At 34.5% G+C, this 27,567-nt stretch overlaps 1 protein-coding gene across 1 annotated transcript in view; it reads left to right on the top strand.

The window, feature by feature from the left end:
* The first annotated feature begins 5,334 nt into the window (after positions 1-5,334).
* PTPN20 (protein tyrosine phosphatase non-receptor type 20) overlaps positions 5,335-27,567 on the top strand; it is a 67,260-nt gene continuing 45,027 nt past the window's right edge. The window contains exons 1-4 of the mRNA XM_081268364.1: positions 5,335-5,427; positions 8,850-8,950; positions 12,106-12,218; positions 23,794-23,945. Coding sequence (XP_081124490.1) covers positions 8,880-8,950; positions 12,106-12,218; positions 23,794-23,945 — 336 coding nt within the window. The 5' untranslated portion in view covers positions 5,335-5,427; positions 8,850-8,879. The remainder of the gene's footprint in view (positions 5,428-8,849; positions 8,951-12,105; positions 12,219-23,793; positions 23,946-27,567) is intronic.

Genomic DNA, 27,567 nt, shown 5'->3' with positions numbered 1-27,567 from the left:
TCAGGGGCAGATTGCACATTGGAGTTAAATTATATGTGTTAAGGATTTCTAAGTTCTTAAGTTGTATAACTTGATGCATACTGGCATATCTTTCATTGAGGAAAAAACAATGGAAAGGTTAGTTGTTGGTGCTGATGGTTATTGTGTGGTAGAAATCGTTAGTTCAGATTTAGACATATCAATTTGATGTTTATGAGACATCTAAGTGGAGCAATGTAGTAAGGAGTTTTCTATGCAGAAGATAGTTGACATGTCTGTTCCAGAGATAGAATTTGTGATTCATGTAATTATGTCAGTATAATTAAAGATGAGTAAAGATCAAACAGACCATCCAAGGAGATACTGAACAACTTGAGATGAGAGGAGTTCTTAGAATTACATCTTTTAATGCCTAGGTAGAAGAAAATATGGCAAAGGTGATAGACAATGAGCTATAGTGGGATGACAGGAAAATCAGATGTGGTATTCCACAAAAGCCAAGGTAAGATATATTTTAATAGGGAGGTATTGTTCAACAATTTGATATACTGCTGAGAATACTTTAAAAAGCCATTTGTTCAAAAATTTTGAAGCAAGATAGTAACATAACTGAGATTATTGGTAACTTAACAGAGAACTATTTTAGTAGTATATTTAGACTGAATGTAGGTTACAGTGGGATGAGGACTAAGTGGGAGGTGATAAAATAAATAGTTGAGACAACTCTCAGGAAATGAGGGGGGGAGAGAGAGCGAGAGGGAGAGGGAGAGGAAGAGGGAGAGAGAAGAAATGGGTTGATATCTAGAGGATGTTGTGGGGTTGAAGGAACATTTTTTGTGAGAAGGAGAGTTTATGTAGGAAGAAATGAAAAAGGCAGAATATGGAGAGGGATCTGAATCCCAGATTGGAGGAGTGGTTGTTGTGTTATTTTATTAGAAAAGGAAGATAAGGTGTTTGCAGAGATGGTGGATTGGTCTGTTGTGTAGCAATAAATAAGGGAATAGCTTTATTTAATTTGTAAAGTATAGACGAATCATCTGCTGATAATGAGGAGGAGATATGGGGGTGTTTAAAGGCTTAGGCAAGTAGGAAAGAGTTGAAATTATTTTCAAAAGTAGGAGAATAAATTAATTTCTGAAATCCTCTAGACCACTTTGAAAGCCCATTGGAAGTGTGTGTGTGTGTGTGTGTGTGTGTGTGTGTGTGGTGTGTTGGGATTAAATACAGGTGTGAATAGTAGAACTAAAATATTAGTGGCTTTATAGAATGTTAAGTTTATTCATTTCCCACATAGAAGCTTCAGGTAGGTAGAACAAGCCTAGAATGCTGGTTTTGCTCCAAGAAGTATAGGGACACAGGCTGTGTCTGGCTTTCTACTTTCTTGTTTTAGTTAGCTGTTTAGGCCAAAAGACAATATTACAAGTAAAGTTTATTTGGTGCTCATGGTTTCAGAGGTCTCAGTCCATAAATAGCTGACTCCCTTGCTGTAGGCCCAAGGTGAGGCAGAACATCATGGTGGAAGGGTGAGGAGAGACTCTGTACACTAGGATACCAGGAAGGAGAGAGAGACTTTGTACCAGACACAGAGAGAAACTCTGTAGATAAGGGACAAAATATAAACCCCAAAGGTATATATATTTTATATATGCATACATATATAAACAAACCCTAATGGCTCACTTCCTTTAGCCACACCCTACCTACCTAGTTACCACCCAATTAAACCCCATTCAAATAGCTTAATGCACTGATTAGGTTAAGGCTCTCCCAACTCAATCATTTCACCTCTGAACTTGAATTATGCGTTTCACACATGGACTTTTGAGGTACACCTCATATCTCAGCCATAACATTTGTATATTTATTTACTTGTTCATAATGCTTATAATTTCTTTCTTTTTTAACTTTTAATTTGCCTTATTAGCATTTGTAGCTTCTTTATAGGGTTACAGGATCTCCCATCCTCTTAATTTTGGCATGAAGCAATAGTGGTAAATGACCTTCAATGTCAAGAGCTATGAAGGGTAACTTGCAGTTTTAGTGCCCAGCATCAGGGATGTTAGATGTGTACTTGAAACATTCAAAAGATCCACGTCTTATTTCTCAGCCTTTTTGAGGTTATGGGAGCTGCCCAGGGGACATGTGGTAAATTGTATTCATTCTCAAATTGGCAAAAGTTGTTTTTTATAACTTGCAGTTAAGATGATAACCAATTTTATGACCTTTGATCATTTTTTTGTATTGGCTTGTTTGAAGTTTAAGATTTTTAAAAGATATATTCCATTGTTTATTCTATTACTTTTTCATGGTGATTTAAAAAAAATTATTGATAGGTTGGATACAGTGGTGCACTCCTGCAATCCCAGTTACTCTGTAATCCCAGCTCTACTGGGCAAGCTGAGGCAGAAGGCACACAAGGTTGAGGCCTGGACAATTTAGTGATATCCTGTCTCAGAGTAAAAATGAAAAAGGGTTAGGGATGTATCTTAGTGGTAGAGCACTTGCTCAGCAAGTGTAAAACCCTGGGTTCAATCCCTAGTAACACCCCCACAAAAAAATTGTTGGTGTTTTTTGAATGTTCACATTTATCAGTATTTTCTTGTGTAAGTAATACTTTCATAACTCTGAATTCATTCCTACATTGAGATATTAAAATGGTTTCTTTTATTTTAATATTTTGATCTTGTTATACATGAATTAGGGATAAATTTGTGTGGAGGGTAGGAGAACCAATCATCCTACTCCCATTTATTTTGTATTTTCCCTATTGATGTGCAGTGCCACCTCTATAATATGGCAAGTGCCTTATGTGCTTGAGTCTGTTTTTGTATTGCTTTCCTCTTTAGTTATCTGTCTATCCTATGCAAGTTCACATGGTTTGATTAATTTAAATATAATACACATTGCTGTTTGGTAGAGAAAATGCCCTCAGCCAGTTTTTCTTTTATAAAATTATCTTTATTATTCTCAGATTTGTATTTTCTAGATTTTCAACATACACATATGTATACTCAACATATACATACACATATCCTTCTCCAATTTTATTGGATTTGTGCTAAATTTGTGGATTGACTTGAAAGATAGTTGCCATTAGTATGACATTGAGCTTTCTCCTATAAGAATATGGGTTCTTTAAGTTTTATATTCTTCAATAAGATTGTACAATTTTCACTATATAGTGAAATATATAAAAATGTATTTTTGATTCAATTTATTTCAGGATTCCTTTTCTGTTGATATTATGAATGACATCTTTCCTTCTTTTGCAATGTCCAGTTGGTTGTTGTTGATATATGGAATATGGAATTTATTGATGCTTATATTAGCTTTCCTATTATACTATTATTTGTAATAGTTTAACTGTAGTTTGATTTTTCTATACAGACAATTACAATATTGTAAATAATAGTTTACTTTCTTTGTTACCAATCCTAGGGTTTTTTTTCTCCTTTTTCTCTATTACTTAGATGCTATATCATATATGTTAGATAAGAATAGAGATAGCACGCATTCTTTTATTTTGCTTAAATAATGAGACAATATTTAAAGTCTTACCATTATGTATAATGTTAGCTTGATATTTTGGATAAACTTTATTATAAATTAAAGCAGTTTCTTCCTTTTATTTCCAGTTTGATAGACTATTGAATTTTTAAAATGATTTTAAGTGTTTAGAAGATAATATTATTTGTCCTTTATTTTGTTAACATTTGTTAACATGCTAAGTTCATAGAAATAGATTTTTTTTTCTGACATTGAGCGTACTTTGAATTCTTGAGATAGATCCACTTAATCTGGACGCATTTTTCCCCATTGCAGCACTTAGTATTGTTTTATTTAGGTATTTTGAATCTGTTTGTTATTGAGTTTGGTTTATCATTTTTCTTACATGTATTTTATATTTTGTTTTCATGTCAGGATTTTATTAACTTAATATAAGTTAATAAACTTTTAAAGAAAAATTCTCTAAATCAATTTGCATAACAAAAGGGTTTTGTTCATTAAAAGTGTGGTAAAATTTTATGTGGAAACCTGTTTGGGCCCAGATGCTTTTTCCCTTGGAATTGATATTTTTGATTATTGTTTTAACTTTTTAAGTGGTTATTATACTAGTTAGCCTTTCTGCATCTTCTTGAGTAAATTTTTATAATTACAATTCTTTTATAAAGGTTTCTATTTCATCAAAATTGTTTAAAGTACTGATAGTATTTGCTTATTGCTTTTTAAAAAATTATAGTTGCATTTTTAGCTGTGTTTCTTTTTCTTTTTGATATTATTTATTTTCTACCCATGGATTAGTAGTGAAAGAAGTTTGTATATTTTTAATTCCTTTTCAAATAAATAATTTTATTTAGTTGATTATTCCTTTTTTACCTTATTTTTTATTTATTATTTTTATTTATGGCTTGTTCTTTTCTACTTACTTTGAGTTTCCTGAAATTTTATGTTTGTTTGGATCTGTGACTAAATGTGAATCTAAGTTTTGTCAGTATTTTCTGTCTTTTTTTATAAATGCATTTAAAACCTACCTAAACACTGCTTTGGCTATTTCATGTAAGTTTTGATCTGTTGTCCTTTCATTGGTATTTAATATTCTATATTTATTTTCAAAAATTAACTCATGTTATAATAGTTCTTAATTTCTTTTCTTTTTTCTTTTTAACACATTCAGTGATTCACTTTTTAGTTTCCAAAGTACTAGCTCACTATATTTTTACTTAGTTTTAAATATGCTATATCACAAAATTTCTAAATCATTTTTAAGGCTATCATGATATGGGAAACAGTCCCTTGAGTGCTTCATTCTGAGATCAGAGAATAATTTCTACTTTGGCTTCTTATCTGAAAGGTTCTGTGCAGTGAAATTAACAAAGCAATTAGCAATAATCATAGAATAAATTCAGGAGTGAGTTTTCTTAAGATGATTCATATTTTGTTCGGTCAATAAATCCTGAAACAACAATGAACATATAACTGATTTTTGAATCATAAATACTACAAGGTGTTAAGGTGAGAAGAATTGTGTTCACAATGCACAGGTTCTGCGAGTTGCATAATTTATAATTTACCAGAATAGTACTTTCTTGGATATTTTGGTAATTAGGAACAAAGGAACTGGTCAAAAATCAACTCTTTGGGTATGAAAAGATGCAGGTTCTTCTTTGCTACTGTTTTTTTCAAAGCAGGAGGAAAAGAGATTATTAATATAGGAGATAAAGATGAGGTGATTTGAAAAATAGAAAATGTAGGTGAAAACCACTCCCCTCATATAGCTAGATTTTTTTGCACTAAGACTTCAGCTTCTGTGTAGTGGTTTACATTTGATTGATTCTTTTCTTTTCTTGTTCAGGAAATGGTAAGGAAGAAAATGAGCCTGATTCAGAACAACTGAATTTTGGTAAGAATTTGCCTTCATCAAGTACGAGAAAGACAACTAGATCAAAGGTAAAATCTAAAAGGAGATAACTGTCAGCTAATTGATGGTAGCTTATAATGAAATCATTGACTTCACTCTCTAGGGAATTGATATCTATTTTATTGTTCTCACCACAATGATCTCTCTCTCTCTCTCTCTCTCTCTCTCTCTCTCTCTCTCTCTCTCAGTACTGGGGATTGAACTCAAGGGCACTTAACCACTGAGCAACATCCCTGGCCCTTTTTGTATTATATTTAGAAACAGGGTCTCGCTGAGCATTGAGTTGCATAGGGCCTTGATAAGTTGTTGAGGCTGGCTTTGAACTTGAGATTCTCCTGCCTCAGCCTCCTGAGCTGCTTGGATTACATGAGTGCACCACCACACCCGGCACCAGAATGATTTCTTAGTTTTTTTGTCACTCTGATGTTGAAGGTGACCAAAGTAGGGATTTGAAAGAGTGAGGCTTTTTGAAACTCTGAAGAAAACTCCTTTTAATGCTGCTCTGTGAAAGTGTTGTGCACGCTGTTCCACTCCACCCTACTCCCATTTTGGGTGGGAGGCAGGGCATTTCCATCTACAGAGTTTACTCTGCTGGTCCCCACTTCAAAACCATTCTCTATGATGCTGTAAACTGCTATCTCTAGGGTAGATGTAGGTGTAGAGACTTAATTGTTTCTTAAGCTGTTAGCTTAGACATGAACTTTGCAAAAATGATTGCCACCACAATTCTCTGCCAGTAGATTGAAAAAACTGGAGCCTTTATCATTGACCAGGTGGTTTTGTACCTTCAGTCCAGCTTAACTTATCTTTTCTTCTGTTTTTTTGAAGTAAGCTTGATAGGACGGTTTGCTAATTTAATGGTACTGGGTATAATTTATTATTTCAGCAGGGAAAATAAAACTTATTGTCATCTGAAAGTAAAAGTTAACAAAACATTTTTTGTCTTTTTGAGAAAATAATTTTGTGCTAGTTTTATAACCCCCCATTTCCTTAGAACCAGATGAAAATAGAATATCAACTGTGTTGCCAGGCAGTATTAGTTATGGTAAAATGACTCTTGTACTGGAAGGATTGTGACAAGGGATGATAAGTGTCTTCTTCAAAGTACAGATGGGCTCTTGCCTGAATGTGGGCAGGTAATACTGGTTTTTTTGTAACATGAGGCTTCTAAGCCAAGGTGACTCTTGTATTCATCCATATAATCTCACTGTCTGACACCAAAATGAAACTAGATTACTCTTAGGACATTTGATGCTTCTGCCTAAGACTGTCCATGGTTCCTTTCCTGTGCCCTGCAAAGATCCCCTGGTACTTTGAGTGGACTTTCAGATCTTGTGAATGTCCAGGTGAATGGAAGATAACTATTGGTGATTTAGCAGGGTGGGAAAATTATACTGTACCCTGAAATTTATTCAAGGTGGATTAAATCCCCAAATGTGAAAAACAAAACTTAGAAAAATATATAGTAGAATAGTATTTTTCTTAATTAGCTAAGGAAGCATTTTTAAAAATTTGCATTCTATGTATTATTCAAACTGGCAATTACTCAGTGTATTAGAATTTAATAAATCTATAATGGTCATGTTATTGCTAAAATATATATTTATATGTCAGGAAATGTTTCTTCATGTTAGGATGAAAACTCAATTTATATATTTTAACCTGTTCAACAAAATTAATATATTTGATAAAAGTGCCAGATGGTTGTTTACATGTATTAATGTCTTATTTTTAAAAATAATTGTTTTGGGGGTCAGTGTTCTGGAATGATGACTGTATTAATGTCTTCTAGGATTAGGACACATACATACAACACACACTATCAGGAGAGGAAAAAATTAATAAAGTTTACAAATAAAAATTATGAAAGATATTTACAAAAAGATGAAAAGAAAACCCAGATTGTAACTGGAGATATTGTATGAGAAATAGGCATGAATTAAAGAGTAGAAAATTAGGCAGAAGCCAGAGGTATTTGTGTATGTGCACATGTGTATGTTTTTCCTCAGAGTGCTTTCTTGTTCCTTTGTTCAGCCTCTTCTTTTTCATTTTTTATATATACAACAGTTACCTGTTACCATACTCTGTTACTATATTAACACAACATTGGCTACAATTATTTTTATGTCTACTTGTTTTGTATCTGTCCATGAGAATATACCCTTCATAATGTCAGAACATATGCTTCTCTTGTTCACCATCTGTCCTATCAGGACATGTTTTTCTTGTTCACTGTTTTGTTCTAACACTTATAATAGTATCTGTACATACTGTGTCCCCCCAAAAGAATTGTCAAATTAATAAATTTTGAGCTTTAGGGAGGGGAAAGGAGGGGGTAGGAATGATGGTAGAATGAGTTAGACATCATTACCCTAAGTAAATGTATGAAGACACGAATGTTGTGAAAATACTTTGTGTACAATCAGTGACTTGAGAAATTGTGCCCTATATGTGTAATATGAAATGAATTGCATTCTGCCATCATGTATAACAAATTAGAATAAATAATAATTTAATAAAAAAATAAATAAAAATTAAAACAAAACAAAAAAATTAAGAAATGAAGCAAGGGCTGGGGCTGTAGCTGAGGGGTAGGGCATTTGAGACACTGGATTACATCCTTAGCACCGCATAAAAATAAACAAATAAAACAAAGACATTCTGTCCATATACAAGTACAAAAAATTTTTAAAAAAAGAAATGAGGCAGAGTCAAGGCCTAAAATGCTAATTACTGAATCTCTATTTTTTAAATAATTTATTTGTTTTTATTTTAATTTAACTCATGGATGCTTTACTACTGAACCCCAGACCCTTTTATATTTTATTTTTGAGACAAGGTCTCACTAAGTTGCTGAGGCTGGTCTTGAACTTGTGATTATCCTGCCTCAGGCTTCCAAGTTGCCCAGTCTCTGAATATTTATTTTAATGTGATTTTCTTCCTCTAATTAAATTTGATGTAGTCTACCATAGAGCCAGGTACTATGGAAAATGTTTAGTCAAAGAGGACTAAAATCTTTCCATTGGATATTACAAAATCTTGTGGGAAGGACATATGTAGAATTACTGGATTAGATGTTGCAAATACTGAAGTAAAGATAATCTAGTGTTAAGGATTTTATTTTCATAGTAAATTAAATGTCATAAGAACTTATAGTAATCTATTCCGGGCTGCAATAAAAAGCAATCTGTTTCAAATTAAGTTTTTTTATTAATGAGTAACTCAATATGAATCACTTGTATTTACATAAAGTACTCTATGCTTTGTTTTGACCCATTGGAAAATATTAACTAGGTAGATATACATTTCAAGAGATTTTCTAGGAGTATAAATAACATCATTATTATGTTTTAATTCCATCATAGAAAATCTTAAGAAGCTATAGAAATCATATTTCATTTAACTATATTTCTTAAAATCACAAGGTTTGTTTTCTTTCTCATGCCTATAGGTTTTACAAAATAAAGTTAACTCAGAGAAGATGAAACCTTCTAAGAAATTCTCACTCAGAAGTAGTGCTGCTGAGGATCTTTTTCAAGAGCCTTCAGAAAGGTATAACTAATGTACTTATTTAGTGAATTTTGTTTATCCTATTCATATTCACACTTTATTCATATCCCTTCATCTGAATGGGAACAGTGAATAATGACCCTCAAATGTTGGGTTATTTACATTTCTTTGTAAGGCTGATTTAGTTTTCTTGGAAATATGTTGCATTTAGGATCTCATAAATACAATATTAACACAAGGAAAAGATATTATCAAAGATTCAACTTCTCTATCTTTTCAATAGTTACACAGCCTCCAAGCCTTTGGAAATGTGCCTGGAACTGTTAGAGGTGACAGTGTACTGAAGGTAGCATAAAACTCAGGATAGCTTTAAATTTTACTGGGAATTCAATCTTTCCAGAAAGAAAATTATGTACTAAAAACAATAAAACTGTTAATGTGGTGAATTCTCTGGTCTATATATGAAATAAAAATTTAAAGAAACAAGAAAGCAAATTTTTATAAGGAAAATGAAAGAAACAATAGTTGTTATGTTTATAAAATGTTCAAATTTAGGCATTACATGTAAAAAAGCGATTAATAAGGAAACATTTTGTAAAATCATGTTTCCTTAGAAATTTGTTAGTAATAGTTATAGTCACTGAAATAGTACTGCATAATAATGTGCATATTGTTTATATTGTATGTATTGTGTTTATATACATACATATATGTATACATATATCTGTATATATGTATATGTATGTAGGTTGCCCTTTAAGAAGCTCATTAAATGAACAAATAATAGTAATTCCAAGGCATTTTGAGATTATATACTAAGCACTGTACTCAAATACAAAATATCACAGTTTGCTCTTTGAATCACAATTTAATTGGGAAATAGATATGTAAGAGAAATTTAAATACAATGGTATAAGCATTGTTATAGAATCAAAATCCAAAGATTTGGGTATAGAAGACAGAATATTTGCCAGAGAAGTTTATCACAGCCTTTTTTGACGTAAAGATATTTTGGTTGGGTTTAGAATTTAAATAAATAGAAACCTAGCAGATGAAAAGGGAGGGAAGAAAATTTTAGGCTGAGGGAAGAAGTTTGAGCAAAGGTAAGGACTTGTGGAAATACCTCATTGGTGGTGAGAAATAAGTGTCAAAGATGATAGGAATTGGAGAAGATATCATTTGGGCCTGTTGTGTGAAGGAACTCAATATAAGTAAAGCCAAGTATACATTTTATTAGTTTATTGACTTGAAAATGAAGCATAGGTAGGGTCTGTCTATATTTCTAGAACTAGGATTTCTGTTAACAAAGGCAGGATAAAAGTGGTAGGAAATGAATGTCAAGTAGATGATTGCAGTAGTCAAATAATAGTGAGGAGAAAAGAGAAAGAAATGTAAGATTATTCACAGAATAAAAATAAAAAGGTAATTATTTTTGCATAAAGTGCATGTAGGAAATTAGTAGAGATGAGATGAAAAAGTAGGCAGGGGCTTGTTTGCCAGCATCCTTAAAAGGAGCCTTAATTTATTCCAAAGTTGACTTGCAGTTATAATTAAATTTGTGTTTTAGGAATAATTTTATCTAGACATTGGTTATTAGATCCAGAAATCAAATTAGGAGACTTTTGCTAAGTGAAGTTGAAATAAAAGTACAAGAGCCTAGCAGATAGAAGAGGTGAGTAAATTGAACAGTGAGAGGTTGGAAAAGAAACAGAAAGTGAATATGGTTAGTGTTTAAAAAATCTTTTAGCAATTATTAGCATGACAGAGGTAGTTTAAAGGGTTTCCTGTATTTATTGGTATGTTATAATTATGCATAATACGGGATTCATTATATTATATTCATACATGTACATAATTTGATCAGTCTTATTCCCCAGTGCCTTTCTGTCCCTCCCCTTTTTCTTCCCCTGGTAAGCTTACTCTACTGATCCTCCTCCTCATTATTATCATCATTATTTTATTATAATTTTGTTTGTAAACATATACATGGGACTCATTGTGGTATGTTTATTCATAGATGTAGCATAATTTGGTAGATTTTGCCAATGTCTTGGCTGGGCACAAGATCACGAGCCACTCACAGCTTTGTCGATTCAAACAGCAATTCTTTATTCCTGAACTCACACCGGCCTCTACACACGAACTGGGCAATCCCAGTTCTCCTCCGCCAAATTCACCTACTCCACGAGGCTTTTTTCCAAAAACTTTCTGAATCTCACGAGAACTCAACGGGAGCTCAGGCAGCAGGAACGCCCTAATCCCAGCAGCAATAATCTTCAACCTCCAACTTCCCTAAAACCCCTATTGTCTAAAACCAGGAACGCCCTAAACCCAAGGACCGGGATACTTCCTCAAACCTGATCAGCTCTAAACCCGGATCCGCCTTGGTCCTTGAGCAAGGTCACCTTACATGCAATGTCAACAGCGAAATCCATTTAACATGGGGTATGCTAGCAAGGAAATTTTGATGCGTCATTCCTACTTGGCAATGGCCCTCAGCAAGATTTCATTTCCCAATACTTCCCCATTTTTAAGATGAGAGAAAGTTGAATTTTTTTATGTGAAATAATCTATAGATAATAAGAAAAGATGAGTTGTAAGAAAAAATTTTTTCAAATGTATGGGATTAAGAAAGTGGAAGGATTAATTCTAAACAGGGAAAAAGTAAAGAGTAATGAAGAATGTTGATGCGTTTGAGTGTATGTTTTAAAATAGTGAATTTTGTCTTGCATTGTCTAGGAGGGACTACTTTTTTACTAAGGCAGAGGATTAAGATAAGGACCATGTGAGGGTAGAGGCTTGGAGATAGCTGCAGTGGACAAATTTTAGAGGAAATTGACCAGAGGCATACCAGTGTTTTCCAAGTGGCTCTTTGCTAGTGTCAGAAATCCCAGTGACTCCAGTATTTCTCTTTCACTGCCAAGGTAAGGAGGAGAGAAGGTGAGTAGATATAGATTGAGACAAGATGATTAGTTTGCAAGCCAGGTAAAAGTGATAGGAGATGAAGTTTGTAATCAGACATACAATTTTAAAATTATCTCAGAAGGCATCAGTCCAGTTGATGACAATGGAGCAGGTGGTTGAACTGAAATAGATGTGACTCTTTATTGAATAATGAATATAGATATTAGAGATACATATATTAGACATAATGTGTGTATATATTCTTTGAACCACATACACATTTTTTTTTCTAGTGAGAGTGATCACAATGTGTGGAATGCCAGTGCCGCCTTAAAAAGAGACAGGTGGAACAGTGATGATGAAGAGTCTGCAGGGACATCAAAGACTGACTCTCCTGAATTTGCTGGTATGATGTAATACTATTTGTAGTAATAAGCTCTGGAAGGGGCTCTACTTCAGACCAATTGGAGGTCTGTGAGATTGTGTCTGTGAGTATGTGTCAACTTTCTTTGTGTCTTGGGGTTATGTACTGTTGTACTGACCTACATTTTCTTTTAGCAATATGTTGCTTATGTCTAAATACTTTTTTAGCACTTGTGCTGTTCCTGACACCTCTTTCTGTCATTGACTACAAGTGAGCCAGTGTTATGTGCTGTCACTCTTTAAATGGACCTGTTCTTACCTTAGATTTCAGACTATTTGGTTACCTTCTAATCTCAGCTCTCTAATGTGTTCAACAAAATCATAGCTTAGTATTTTTTTCAACTTGGATGTAGGTAGTGGTGCTCATACTAGGTTTGTACATGTTAGGCAGAAATGGCATTTTTAATCTAGATACATTTTGAAAATAAGAACACATTCCTTTATAAATATGTCTTTTTAACAAATGTACATTTACCCTATAACTTTTAAAAGCCAAATGTAATGCTCAATTGTATGACTGTACCATAATGTGTATATGTGATCTTGTTGGACATGTAGATGTTATATTAAAACTTCCATGGAGTCACGTCTTTGGGAGTATTATTAGCTTGAGTTGAAAAAAAGAAGGAAGCTTTATTTACATTGCTACCACTGCAGCAACAACAGGAAATCCCGAGCTCTCAGATCAATTCCTAGCCAAGCAGATGGGTTTTAAAGGAAAAAGGGTTGTGTTCTGAGCCATAGAAGAACTAGTAACTCACAGTCAGTATTTTTGGAGTTGTTCTTAGTTCTGCCAATGTTCAGACATGATGACTAGATGGTTTGTTTTTGTTTCACTTTATGATGGTCTCTATGAGCAACAAATAATGTTGGTGCTATATGAAGTTTGTTTATTTTCAATAGTGAGTACTATGACCTAGCTGTTAGAGTAGTGCATTTCTCAGGGAAAGACAATCCTTTCTCAATACTCTCCTTTTCAGTTTCAGTTTAGGACTAAAGTTAGACTCCTCTTGGGATCTGTTATTTAAGTCTATAATAGCAAAATATTAATACCCAGAAAATATAAAACTGCATTTTGTTAAAATAAAAGAACCAAATAGAAAAATGATCAAAAGCCATTAACAGGTACTTCACAGAAGAAGTATAAAAACGTGTTTCAACTTAAGTTTGAATCAGATAATGAAAAATCAAATCACAGTGAGATAACAATATACACTGATTAGATTGTTTAAAAAGTATTATAGTCAATATTGGTGAGTTTTTGGCATGATGGAAACCATTTTCTGTTACACACAGGGTAGTCCTATTCCTTCCCTAAAAGAGGATATAACATCTTTGTGTTTTTCTTTTTTTCTGTCTTCTCCAACTTTTTCCCTTTAATATTTTACAAAAGAAAACAAATGTTTAGTTAATTTATTATATCAAATGTTCATATCAAAAAAAGAAGAATCCTGCATTTGGATTTGATACAAATTCTTGATTTGTATCAAGTATGTTTTTGTGATATTTTATAAAAATGGAACTTATGAAAATATTTTAACTCCATTGTTGTTAATATGTAAACATATAATTGATTTTTGTATATTGTCCTTGTATCTTATTTATTTATTTATTTATTTATTTATTTGGTACCAGGAAATGAACTCAGGGGCACTCAACCACTGAGCCACATCCTTAGCCCTGTTTTGTATTTTATTTAGAGACAGGGTCTCACTGAGTTACTTAGTGACTTGCTAAGTTGCTGAGGCTGGCCTTGAACTCAGGATCCTCCTGTCTCAGCCTTCCGAGCCTCTGGGATTAGAAGTGTGTGCCAGCATGCCTGGCTGTCCTTGTATCTTTCAAAAACCTTCTTGAACTTATTAATTGAGAAGCTCTTTTCAATGTAAATATTTTTGTTGTCAGACAGTTTTATTTTTTTTACCTTTCCCTGTGTGTTTACCTATTGCATCTTTTACTTGACCTAATGTACTAGCTTGGAACTTTGTTACGATGTTAAAGCCATTTATTAGGTTGAGGAAGTGCCTTCTAATTCAAGTTTGCTGAAGAGTTATCATGAATGGCTTTTGAATTTTGTTATATGAATTGAGATGATCATGTAATTTTTCAGAATGAGATACCTATGTGATTTTTAAAATGTTGAGCCTGTTTTACGTTCCTAGGAGAGGTCCAACTAGGTCTTGGTGTATTATTGTTTTTTATGCTATTTGATTTGCTAGTATTTTCCTGAGGATATTCATTTGTTGTTGTTGTTGTTGTTGTTGTTGTGTGTGTGTGTGTGTGTGTGTGATATTTCCCTGGTTTTAGTGTCAGGTTTTATTGCCGACCCTACATATTCAGATGGGAAGTATTCTCTACTCTCTATGTTCTGGAAGATTTTACATAAAATCGATATTATTGCTTCTTCATATGTTTGGTAGAATTCATTTAAGCCATCTGGGACTGGAATTTATTTGCTTGTGATGTTTTAAAATACATAGTTTTAGATTTCTAGGGTTTTCATAGAAAAATATCCCAGACTAGGTGGCTTGAACAACAGAAATTTATTTTCTGACAGTTCTGGAGGCTGGAAGTTAAGGTGTCATAAGGGTTGGTTTCTCCTGAGGCCCTGTCTGTGGCTTGTAGAGGTTGCCTTCCTTCTGACTTCACATTATCTTCCACTTATGTATGTCCGATTCTTGTTATCTTCCTTTAAGGACCTTATTTTCACTTAGTTACATCTTCAGAGATCCTATCTCCAAATAAAGTAACATTTTGAATTACTGGAGATTAGAACTTCAACATGAATTAGGGAGGGGGCAGACATAATTCAGTCCATAACAACATTCTGTTTCTTTGTTACAGTACAGTATAGTTTTAGGTTCTCTTTCTTGCTTTAATGAGGCTTTACAGTTTGAATTTGTTCCACGTTCAATGAATTTGTTCCATCCATGTAAATTGCTTAATTTATGGTAATAGAGTTGTTCATAATATTACCATATTAGTTTTTTAATATCTGTAATGTCTTACTTGATCACTGTTTTAGTCAGCTCTTTCACTGCTGTGACTAAAAGGCCCATTCAGAACAGCTGTAGAGGAGGAAAAGTTTATTTGAGAGCTCATGGTTTCAGCTTTATTCCCTGGGGCTTGAGGTGAGGCAGAACATCATGGTGGGAGAGTGTGGCGGAGGAAAGGAGAGAGAGAAAGTCTCCACTTGCTTTAATCTGTGGAGTTAGGAGAAATTGATCCTGGGTGAGGCTTTGTACCTTTCCTGTAGAAGCTGCTACATCCTAATGCACTCATGTACTATGAGGGAGAATATTTTTAGTTCCTAATTCTGTCTCTAGTTGTTCTCCTAAGCCTCTCATTAGGTCCTCGTAAAGTATTTTTCTGTTTTTTCCCCTTTCTATTAATTTATGTACACATGCATCTGTCCCATCAATAAGTTTATTTTTAGCCATCTGCTTTGTTTCTTGAAGTGTTTAATTATAAATTAATTTAGCAACAGTTTCTCTTTAGGTGAGCAGACTATTGCTCACCTCATGATATTGTTTTATTATCTTATTTTAAACTCTTTTAAAAAAGTAATTCATTTTTTTTTCTTTTCTTTTTTTTATGGGGTATGAATTCTTATTTTTCCCACGTGTACAGACTGCAGGATCACATTGGTTATACGGCCACATTTATACATACTGCCATACTAGTGTCTGTTGTATTCTGCTGCCCTTCCTATCCCCTTCCTATCCTCTCCCTCCCCTCTCCTCCCCTCCTATCACCTCTCTCTACCCCATCTACTGTAACACATTTCCCTCTCTTTTTTCCCCCTTCTTCCTCACACTATCTTATATGTAATTTTGTATAGCAATGAGGGTCTCCTTCCGTCTTCCCTGCAATTCCCCTTCTCTCTCCCATTCCCTCCCACCTCTTGTCCCTGTTTAATGGTAATCTTCTTCTCATGCTCTTCCTCCCTGCTCTGTTTTGAGTCGCCCCCCCCCTTATATCAAAGAAGACATTCGGCCTTTGTTTTTTAGGGATTGGCTAACTTCACTTAGCATAATCTGCTCTAATGCTATCCATTTCCCTGAAAATGCCATGATTTTGTTATTTTTTAGTGCTGAGTAATATTCCATTGTGTATAAATGCCACATTTTTTTATCCATTCATCTATTGAAGGGCATCTAGGTTGATTCCACAGTCTAGCTATTGTGAATTGTGCTGCTATGAACATTGTTGTAGCTGTATCCCTGTAGTATGCTCTTTTTAGGTCTTTTGGGAATAGTCAGAGAAGGGAAATAGCTGGGTCGAATGGTGGTTCCATTCCCAGCTTTCCCAGGAATCTCCATACTGCTTTCCAAATTGGCCCCACCAATTTGCAGTCCCACCAGCAATGTACAAGTGTACCATTTCCCCCACATCCTCGCGAGCACTTGTTGTTGTTTGACTTCATAATGGCTGCCATTCTTACTGGAGTGAGATGGTATCTTAGAGTGGTTTTAATTTGCATTTCTGTGATTGATAGAGATGGTGAGCATTTTTTTGTGTACTTGTTGATTGATTGTATGTCCTCCTCTGGGAAGTATCTTTTCAGGTCCTTGGCCCATTTGTTGATTGGATTATTTGTTTTCTTTTTTTTTTGTAAAGCAAAAAGCTTATTTAGCTAACAGTTTTTTTTAATCGGTTGTTCACAACATTACAAAGCTCTTGACATATCATATTTCATACATTAGATTGAAGTGGGTTATGAACTCCCAATTTTACCCCAAATGCAGATTGCAGAATCACGTCGGTTACACATCCACAATTTTACATAATGCCCTATTAGTAACTGTTGTATTCTGCTACCTTTCCTATCCCCTACTATCCCCCCTCCCCTTCCCTCCCATCTTCTCTCTCTACCCCATCTACTATAATTCATTTCTCTCCTTGTTTATTTTCCCATTCCCCTCACAACCTCTTATATGTAATTTTGTATAGCAATGAGGGTCTCCCTTCATTTCCATGCAATTTCCCTTTTCTCTCTCTTTCCCTCCCATCTCATGTCTCTGTTTAAAGTTAATCTTTTCTTCGTGCTCTTCCTCCCTACTCTGTTCATAGTTGCTCTCATTATATCAAAGAAGACATTTGGTATTTGTTTTTTAGGGATTGGCTAGCTTCACTAAGCATAATCTGCTCTAGTGCCATCCATTTCCCTGCAAATTCCATGATTTTGTCATTTTTTAGTGCTGCGTAATATTCCATGGTGTATAAATGCCACATTTTTTTTTATCCATTCATCTATTGAAGGGCATCTGGGTTGGTTCCACAGTCTAGCTATTGTGAATTGTGCTGCTATGAACATTGTTGTAGCTGTATCCCTGTAGTATGCTCTTTTTAGGTCTTTTGGGAATAGTCAGAGAAGGGAAATAGCTGGGTCGAATGGTGGTTCCATTCCCAGCTTTCCCAGGAATCTCCATACTGCTTTCCAAATTGGCCCCACCAATTTGCAGTCCCACCAGCAATGTACAAGTGTACCCTTTTCTCCACATCCTCGCCAGCACTTGTTGTTGTTTGACTTCATAGTGGCTGCCAATCTTACTGGAGTGAGATGGTATCTTAGGGTGGTTTTGATTTGCATGTCTCTGACTGCTAGAGATGGTGAGCATTTTTTCATGTACTTGTTGATTGATTGTATGTCCTCCTCTGAGAAGTGTCTGTTCAGGTCCGTGGCCCTTTTGTTGATTGGGTTATTTGTTATCTTATTGTCTAATTTTTTGAGTTCTTTGTATACTCTGGATATTAGGGCTCTATCTGAAGTGTGAGGAGTAAAAATTTGTTCCCAGGATGTAGGCTCCCTATTTACCTCTCTTATTGTTTCTCTTGCTGAGAAAAAACTTTTTAGTTTAAGTAAGTCCCATTTGTTGATTCTTGTTATTAACTCTTGTGCTATGGGTGTCCTATTAAGGAATTTGAAGCCCGACCCCACAATATGTAGATCTGAGCCGACTTTTTCTTCTATCAGACGCAGAGTCTCTGATTTGATATCAAGCTCCTTGATCCATTTTGAGTTAACTTTTGTGCATGGCAAGAGAAAGGGATTCAGTTTCATTTTGTTGCATATGGATTTCCAGTTTTCCCAACACCATTTGTTGAAGATGCTATCCTTCCTCCATTGCATGCTTTTAGCCCCTTTATCAAATATAAGATAGTTGTAACTTTGTGGATTAGTCTCTGTGTCCTCTATTCTATACCATTGGTCCACCCGCCTGTTTTGGTACCAGTACCATGCTGTTTTTGTCACTATTGCTCTGTAATATAGTTTGAAATCTGGTATCGCTATACCGCCTGATTCACACTTCCTGCTTAGAATTGCTTTTGCTATTCTGGGTCTTTTATTTTTCCATATGAATTTCATGATTGCTTTATCTATTTCTACAAGAAATGCCGTTGGGATTTTGATTGGCATTGCATTAAACCTATAGAGAACTTTTGGTAATATCGCCATTTTGATAATGTTAGTTCTGCCTATCCGTGAACAGGGTATATTTTTCCATCTTCTAAGATCTTCTTCTACTTCTCTCTTTAGGGTTCTGTAGTTTTCATTGTATAAATCTTTCACCTCTTTTGTTAGGTTGATTCCCAAGTATTTTATTGTTTTTGAGGATATTGTGAATAGAGTGTTTTTCCTCATTTCCTTTTCAGAAGTTTTGTCGCTGATATACAGAAATGCCTTTGATTTATGCGTGTTGATTTTATATCCTGCCACTTTGCTGAATTCATTTATTAGTTCTAGTAGTTTCTTTGTAGATCCTTTTGGGTCTTCTAGGTATAGAATCATGTCGTCCGCAAATAGTGATAATTTAAGTTCTTCTTTTCCTGTTTTTATGCCTTTAATTTCTTTTGTCTGTCTAATTGCTCTGGCCAGTGTTTCGAGAACTATGTTGAACAGAAGTGGTGAGAGAGGGCATCCCTGTCTTGTTCCAGATTTTAGAGGGAATGCCTTCAACTTTTGTCCATTCAGAATGATGCTAGCCTGAGGCTTAGCATAGATAGCTTTTACAATGTCAAGGTAACTTCCTGTTATCCCTAGTTTTTCTAATGTTTTGAACATAAAGGGATGCTCTACTCTGTCGAATGCTTTCTCTGCATCTATCAAGATAATCATATGGTTCTTATCTTTAAGTCTATTGATGTGGTGAATAACATTTATTGATTTCCGTATATTGAACCATCCTTGCATCCCAGGGATGAATCCTACTTGATCATGGTGCACAATTTTTTTGATGTGTTTTTGTATTCGATCCGCCAGAATTTTATTGAGGATTTTTGCATCTAGGTTCATTATAGATATTGGTCTGTAGTTTTCTTTCTTTGAGGTGTCTTTGTCTGGTTTCGGAATTAGGGTGATGTTGGCCTCATAGAATGAATTTGGAAGAGCTCCCTCTTTTTCTATTTCCTGAAATAACTTGAAAAGTATTGGTACTAATTCTTCTTTAAAGGTTTTGTAAAACTCTTAGATAAGATGCATGGTATTATCTCTACTCCTTTATAATTTCTAAGAGTTGCCCTATGGCATAATATATGGCCTATTTTTGAGAAGGATTCCATGTGCTGCTGAGAAAAAAGTATATCTAGTTGATGATGGTTGATATATTCTATATATGTCAGTTAAGTATAGGTTATTAATTGTGTTATTGAGTTCTATAGTTTCTTTACTCCACTTTTGTTTGGAAGATCTGTCCAATGGTGAGAGAGGTGTCTTGAAGTCATCCATAATTATTGTGTTGTGTTGTATTTGTCTCTTGAACTTGAGGAAGCTTTGTTTTATGAATGTAGCAGCACCATTGTTTGGGGCATAAATATTGATAATTGTTATGTCTTATTGGTGAATGGTTCCCTTTAACAGTATATAGTGTCCTTCTTTATCCCTTTTGATTTACTTAGGCTTGAAGTCGATTTTATTTGATATGAGTATGGCCACTCCTGCTTGCTTCAGAGGACCATGTGAGAGGTATGATTTTTCCCAACCTTTCACCTTCAGCTTGTATATGTCTTTTCCTATCAGATGAGTCTGCTGAATGAAGCATATTGTTAGATCTTTTTTTTTTTAAATCCAGGTTACCAGCCTATGTTGCTTAATTGGTGAGTTTAAGCCATTAATGTTTAGGGTTACTATTGATATATAATTTGTACTTCCGGTCATGTTTGTTTGTTTGTTTGTTTGTTTGTTTATTTATTTATTTTTAATTTGGTTTGTTTTTCCCTCTTTGATTAGTTTTTTCCACCCCTTTACTGAGGTACTTCCCACTTTTGGTTTTGTTTGTTGTTTTTCATTTCCTCTTCATGTAGTGTTTTGCCCAAAATGCTTTGCAGTGCCGGTTTTCTGGCTGTGAATTCTTTTAACTTTTATTTATAGTGAAAGATTTTTATTTCGTTGTCAAACCTGAAGCTTAATTTTGCTGGATACAATATTCTTGGTTGGCACCCGTTATCTTTCAGTGTTTGAAATACATTGTTCTAGGATCTTCTTGCTTTCAGCGTCTGTGATGAAAAATCAGCCTTTAACCTAATTGGTTTACTCTTGAATGTAATCTGCCTCCTTTGTCTTGTACCTTTTAATATTCTATCCTTGTTCTGTATGTTGGATATCTTCATAATAATGTGTCTTGGAGTTGGTGTATTGTGATTTTGTAAGTTTGGCATCCTGTAGGCTTGTAGGATTTGGACATCCGTTTCATTTTTCATGTCTGGAAAGTTTTCTAAAATTATTTCATTTAACAGATTGCTCATTCCTTTGGTTTGGACCTCTATACCTTCCTCTAACCCTCCGTGTGCAAGGTGGCCTGGATTCGAGCACACTGCAGCCTTTGAGAAGCTCAAACTCCTCCCTTAGGTTTCATCTCAGCCCAACTTTGCTGGATGTTCCTGACCAGACAGCATCCAGTTGTTCTGAAGTCACTGAATGCCAGCGTAGCGGAGTAGGTTATGGGAGTGCTACCTCCTCACCCGCGGCCATGTTCTGAACCCAAATTCATTTTCTTATTAGTTCTCTCTATAGCTGATGCACATGTGATGCATTTTATTTATTTGATTATCTTCCATTTCAGAATAGATTTTTAAAAAATTTTGTGTGCTGTATTGCATTACTAATTTTCTTCTCCATTTTAATTTCTACCTTGTCCATGAACATATATAGCTCTAGATGTCTCTTACTGATTAAGCATGAATGAGTTCTTCTTGATTTCCATTCTATTTTATTTGAATCTTATTATCATTCACTGCAAACTACACTTTATTTTAAAGCCTGCATTTTGCTTGAGAATAATGCCAAGTATTCTGATGGGATAAGGAGAATGAACAGAAATCTGAAAGAGTATGGAAAAAACAATATATGGCTGATATAAAGACATCTTTCTCAGCACTGATCATATTCTTCTTCTGGTGTACCTTCCTATGACCTAGGAAGGAAAACTAAAAATTACATTTCCAAGACTTCCTCCTATTCATTGTGATTGGCTTGACTTATTATATTTACTCAATCAAGACATAAATGTTCAATGAGTCATTCACCCGACAGAAGGCATGGCACTCCTGGTCCTTATTATATCTCAGGTGATATATTACTAGAGCCAACAGTTTTGGTGATGACTTTATAATTCCTTCACTGTTGCTTAGGTGGCATTATCTGGGAACTAGTAGTTAGAATACTGGTCTCCATCTTCTTCAGTTTATCATTGTGGCAAAGACAGCACTTCTCTTGGCAGGTCACTCTATGGTATTCTTGAATCATACTGAGGAAAGCACCTGCTCTTCAAGTTACTCAACCATGATGCCAGCACCAAATACCTAAGTCAAGTCCCTTTCTATAAGCTGACTGGATGGTTGACATTATTTATAGCCAAAGCATGACCTATATACTTTGATAGAAATTCTTGGACCAGACTGCAAGAAAAAGAAACAAAATTTAAAATGATGTTAATGATTAAATACATTTCAAGTCCAAAGGTTGAAAGGATTCCAGGTTTGATATGATTAGCTACATAGTAATATCATTCAGAACATGATTCTTTTTACATTTTTCATTTCTGCTTTATGCAACTCTTTTTTTATGGTTTCCTGAGGATTACCTGTGATAATTAGGACCTTATGCTTCTTTATGTCTGGACAGTAGGATGGGGTGGGAGATAGCCTTACTTTTCTTACCTATAAGACCTGAATAAACGTCTCCTTGCTTGTCCTTGCCCAAATCACTACATGCCTATTTCTGAATTATTTACTGACAAGCATGTTAGTGCGGAATAAACATGAGTGGCTTTAACTAACAATTAGGGTAGAATCAGTGTTGGGGAGTTGACAGCAGTGTCCTACCTCCTCCTTTCTTTGTGTATTTCTCTCAGCTTTTTTTCCCCAGCAAAACTGGAACCCTTTGGAAGCTTTAAGGGTTTTGTTTTATTTTGGTTTGGGGGCTCAAAGATGATTGAAATAGCTTCTACTCTTGTGGTAATTTTATGAATTTAATCTTCCCTTATGGACTGCTTAGAATTTGTCTCACACTAAGGCTAGAAATATTTATGAGGATTTAGAATTTTTGTGACTATTGGTCCCAGTCAACAGTTCTTATCCTATCCTTACAAAGGGCTTCTGGATATAGTGTGGTTGTAAGACAAGATGAGATGCCTGGTGCTGTGCAGATTCTTATAGATACGGATACCTTTTTCTTTGTTTCATTAATTGTTGTTGTATATTTTTGCTGATGTTAACATGATATTTTTGGCTCACATTATTTATCATTGGAAAGAAATTTTTGAGAACTGGCTTCATGTAAAATATTTTACCTCAAAATTCTGAATCTTTTAAGGCATTATTTTATTATTGGTTTCTGGATTACTGCATTTTGACCTGGGGATGCGCTGTGTAAGATTTCAGATATTTGGAGCCTAGATTACCAATATGACCTAAAAGATCATCATGAAACAAAAATTCTGCATGTGTAATTTAGTAGAATGTATTCACTTATCATTGGTTAAAAGCATTAATATGTATATATCATTTAGTCTTGTTAATTGCATAGAATAGATCTTGTCTATCCTTGAAGGGGAGTGTGTGTGTGTGTGTGTGTGTGTGTGTGTGTGTGTGTGTGTTTGTGAATATTAGACCTGTTTTAGTAGAATATAACATGTGTTGGACTCTCCATATCTTCTCATCTCAAACTCCACGAACTTCTGAATACTTGGTTCCAGGAAGGCAAAACATTATTTTTTTATTAATCCAAAGTCTTATATATTCTTTCCTTGACATAATTGTCAATCCTATACCCTATTCACATTGTAAAACAGAATACTTTCTGTTATGTTTACAACTGAATGGTTTTCTCCAAGAAAAAGGAATTTTATGTAATTTCAAGATACATAGCATGTTTTTTTCAAAACAAAGGTAGTCTCTTTCAAGGCGATAGGCCCTTTGCCTTTTGGAAGAATTAATTTTCATTGACCCTTAATTTCAATGGAAATTAATTTTCCCTTCATACACATATAAGGAACTTAGATGTGAACTTCCCTTGATACACATATAAGGAACTTACAAATGTGAAATTTTTCCTTTTTTAGATACAACAGACATTGTTTCTGAAGAAGAGCTAGCTCAGTTGGCTCAAATTCAACCACTGATATTCAATTTTAACGAGCGATTAGCCATCAAAAATTGTTTGAAAATGCTTGCAAATAAAGTAGCAGAAAATGGTACCACTGAGGAATTTATGGTAAATATTTTTTTATTAACAAAAGTCTATGTTTAATATTTTTTTTTGTATTATAACCAGAGATTTTTCTTTACTTTTCTTCTGCCTTTTTTTTAATTGAGTACAGTATATTGAGTACATTGTTTTTATTTTTAAATACTACATTTTAAAAAGTAAAATATGTACATGGTAAAAAATGTCAAATAGCATAAAAGAGTATAAAATATGTAGAAAGTTTTGCTGCCTCTGTGTCTCTATCAATTACCTAGGGCCCTCTTCTACTATTAAGATTGTCATGTAAACTTTCAGAAAATTTTTTGGCATGTACTTTATTCATGATACCAGCCTTTAATTTTTTTTCCATAAAACAAAATTTTCAGACATATTGTCAGCATATATAGCTTATCTTTTAAGTATTGTATGGCAGTTAATGATATGGATAAATATCTTATTTTCTTTAAAAAGTTGCATATGTTGGGCATTTATTTTATTTTAATATGTTAGTTCATTTTTTTAAATTGATTTAAAAAAAATGACAGTGGAATGCATTACAATTCTTAGTACATGTATACAGCACAATTTTTCATATCTCTGGTTGTATATAAAGTATGCTAACACCAATTCGTGTCTTCATACATGTACTTTGGATAATGATGTCTATCACATTCCACCATCATTGCTAATCTCCTGCCCCCTCCCTTTCCCTCCCACCCCTCCACCTAACTAGAATTTATCTATTCCTCCTATGCTCCCCCTCCCTACCCTACTATGAGTCAGCCTCCTTTTTACAGAGAAAATATTCAGCATTTTTTGGGGGGTAATGGCTAACTTCACTTAGCATTATCTTCTCCAATGCCATCCATTTACCTGCAAATGCCATGATTTTATTCTCTTTTATTGCTGAGTAAAATTCCATTGTGTATATATGCCACATTTTTTATATCCATTCATCCACTGAAGGGCATCTAGGTTGGCTTCACAGTTTAACTATTGTGAATTGTGCTGCTATAAACATTGATGTGGCTGTGTCCCTGTAATATGCTGTTTTTAAGTCCTTTGAGTATAGTCCCAGGAGAGGGATAGCTGGGTCAGATGGTGGTTCCATTTCCAGATTTTCAAGGAACCTCCATACTGCTTTCCATAATGGCTGTACCAATTTGCAGTCCCATCAGCAAAGTTTGAGTATACATTTCCCCCCACATCCTTGCCAACACTTATTGTTGTTTGTCTTCATAATCGCTGCCATTCTGACTGGAGTGAGATGATATATTAGACTAGTTTTGATTTGCATTTCTCTAATTGCTAGAGATGATGAACATTGTTTCATATATTTGTTGTTGGATTGTATATTCGTTTCTTTTTTTAAATATTTATTTCTTTATTTATTTTAGTTTTCGGTGGACACAACATCTTTATTTGTATGTGGTGCTGAGGATGGAACCCAGCACTGCACGCATGCCAGGCGAGCGTGCTACTGCTTGAGCCACATCCCTAGCTCTGTATATTCGTTTCTGAGAAGTGTCTGTTTAGGTCCCTGGCCCATTTATTGATTGGGTTATTTGTATTTTTAGTTGCTTAGCTTTTTGAGTTCTTTATATACCCTAGAGATTAGTTCTCTATCTGATGTGTGAGGGGTAAAAATTTGCTTCCAGGATGTAGGCTCTCTGTTCACCTCACAGATTATTTCTTTTGCTGAGAAGAAACTTTTCAGTTTGAATCCATCCTATTTATTGATTCTTGGTTTTAATTATTAAACTCTAGGAGTCTTATTAAGGAAGTTGGGGCCTAATCCCACATGATGAAGATTAGGGCCTACTTTTTTTTCTATTAGATACAGAGTCTCTGGTTTAATTCCTAGGTCCTTGATCCACTTTGAGTTGAGTTTTGTGCATGGTGAGAGATAGGGGTTTAATTTCATTTTGTTGCATATGGATTTCCAGTTTTCCCAGCACTATTTGTTGAAGAGGCTATCTTTTCTCTATTGCATATTTTAGGCACCTTTGTCAAATATAAGATAATTGTAGTTTTGTGGATTAGTCTCTGTGTCCTCTGTTCTGTACCATTGGTCTACCAGTCTGTTTTTGTACCAATACCATGCTGTTTTTTTACTATTGCTCTGTAGTACAGTTTAAGGTCTCGTGTAGTGATGCTACCTGCTTCACTCTTCCTGCTAAGGATTGCTTTAGCTAATCTGGACCTCTTATTTTTCCAGATGAATTTCATGATTGCTTTTTCTATCTCTATGAGGAATGCCATATCATTAATGCAATAATCGGATTTGCATTAAATCTGTATAGTGCTTTTGGTAGTATGGTCATTTTGATAATATTAATTCTGCCTATCCAAGATCAAGGTAAATTGTTCTTGGCTTTGCTATTATAAACAGCAATCGTCCTTCTTCATATACCTGTGTATATGTGTCATTTTTAGAACAAATTTTTAGAAAGACAGTCTGTATTTTGGGTTATCAAAGGGTTAATTCTTTGCCCATCTCTAAATGACAAATGTTTTTTGTTGATGATATAAATGTCTTTACTTTATTTAATAACAAAGGAGTATCTATCTTTCCATATGTTTTTGAACATTTTGTGTTCATTTTCAGTGAACTGCTACTTCCAATTATTTGCCAAAATTTTCATTGTTTTTAGTACCAGAAATTGAACCCATAGTTTCTTAACCATAACCCCAGCCCTTTTTATTTTTTATTTTGAGACAGTCTTGCTAAGTTGCTGAGGCTGGCTCTGCGCTTGTGATCCTCCTGCCTCAACTTCCTGAGCAACTGGAATTATAGGCATGTGCCACTGTGTCCTGCCTATTTATTCTTTAACAATTCTTTGTATAATGAAGAAATTATCTCCATGTGTGTATTACCTATGTTAATAATCTCTGCTGTTCATGTTATACAAGTGCACATACACCTATTTATCACGAAGAAAGAGCTCATTTTTAATAAGCTATTAATACTCAATATGTTAATCTTAGGGCTTCTGACTTTTCATGTTCTTTAGCAAAACCCCTTTCAGTCCCACATCAGAATATTTACTTCATGCTTTTTTCTAATGCTTTTTTGAATTTTTTTTAGCATTTTAATCTTAAATCAAGCTAGAATTTACCTTGAGTTATTTGATAATGACTACCATTGTGTATCTCTTCAGTTCTCTAAAGACTCTCCAGAGACTTTGATATAAGATTGGGCTTTTTTTTTCTTTCTTTCTTTCTTTTATTTTTTTTTGGTACTGGGGACTGAACTGAGAGGTATTTTACTACAAAGCTATATCCCCAGCCCCTTTTATTTAGAGACAGGGACTCACTGAGTTGCTTAGTGCCTCGCCATTGCTGAGGCTGGCTTTGAACTCTCAATTCTCCTGTCTCAGCCTACTGAGCCGCTGGGATTACAGGCATGTGCTACTGTGCCTGGCAAACTGAAGAACTTTTAAAAAAGTATAGTGTCAGGCTGGAGTTGTAGCTTGGTGGTAGAGCACTTACCTAGCATGTGTGAGGCACTGGGTTCGATCCCTAGCATCACATAAAAATTAAAAGTATAGTCTCAGACTTTGTCCACTAATATTCTAATTGTGTCAGATTTGATAACTCCCAATTTCTTTTTTGTTTTTGTTTCTTTCAAGATTTTGGACAGCCATCC

Source organism: Spermophilus citellus (assembly GCF_964194105.1).
Source record: "Spermophilus citellus genome assembly, chromosome: 15".
NCBI lineage: Eukaryota > Metazoa > Chordata > Mammalia > Rodentia > Sciuridae > Spermophilus > Spermophilus citellus.
Note: the sequence above shows the minus strand (reverse complement) of the source record. Positions and strands in the feature narration are given on the sequence as shown.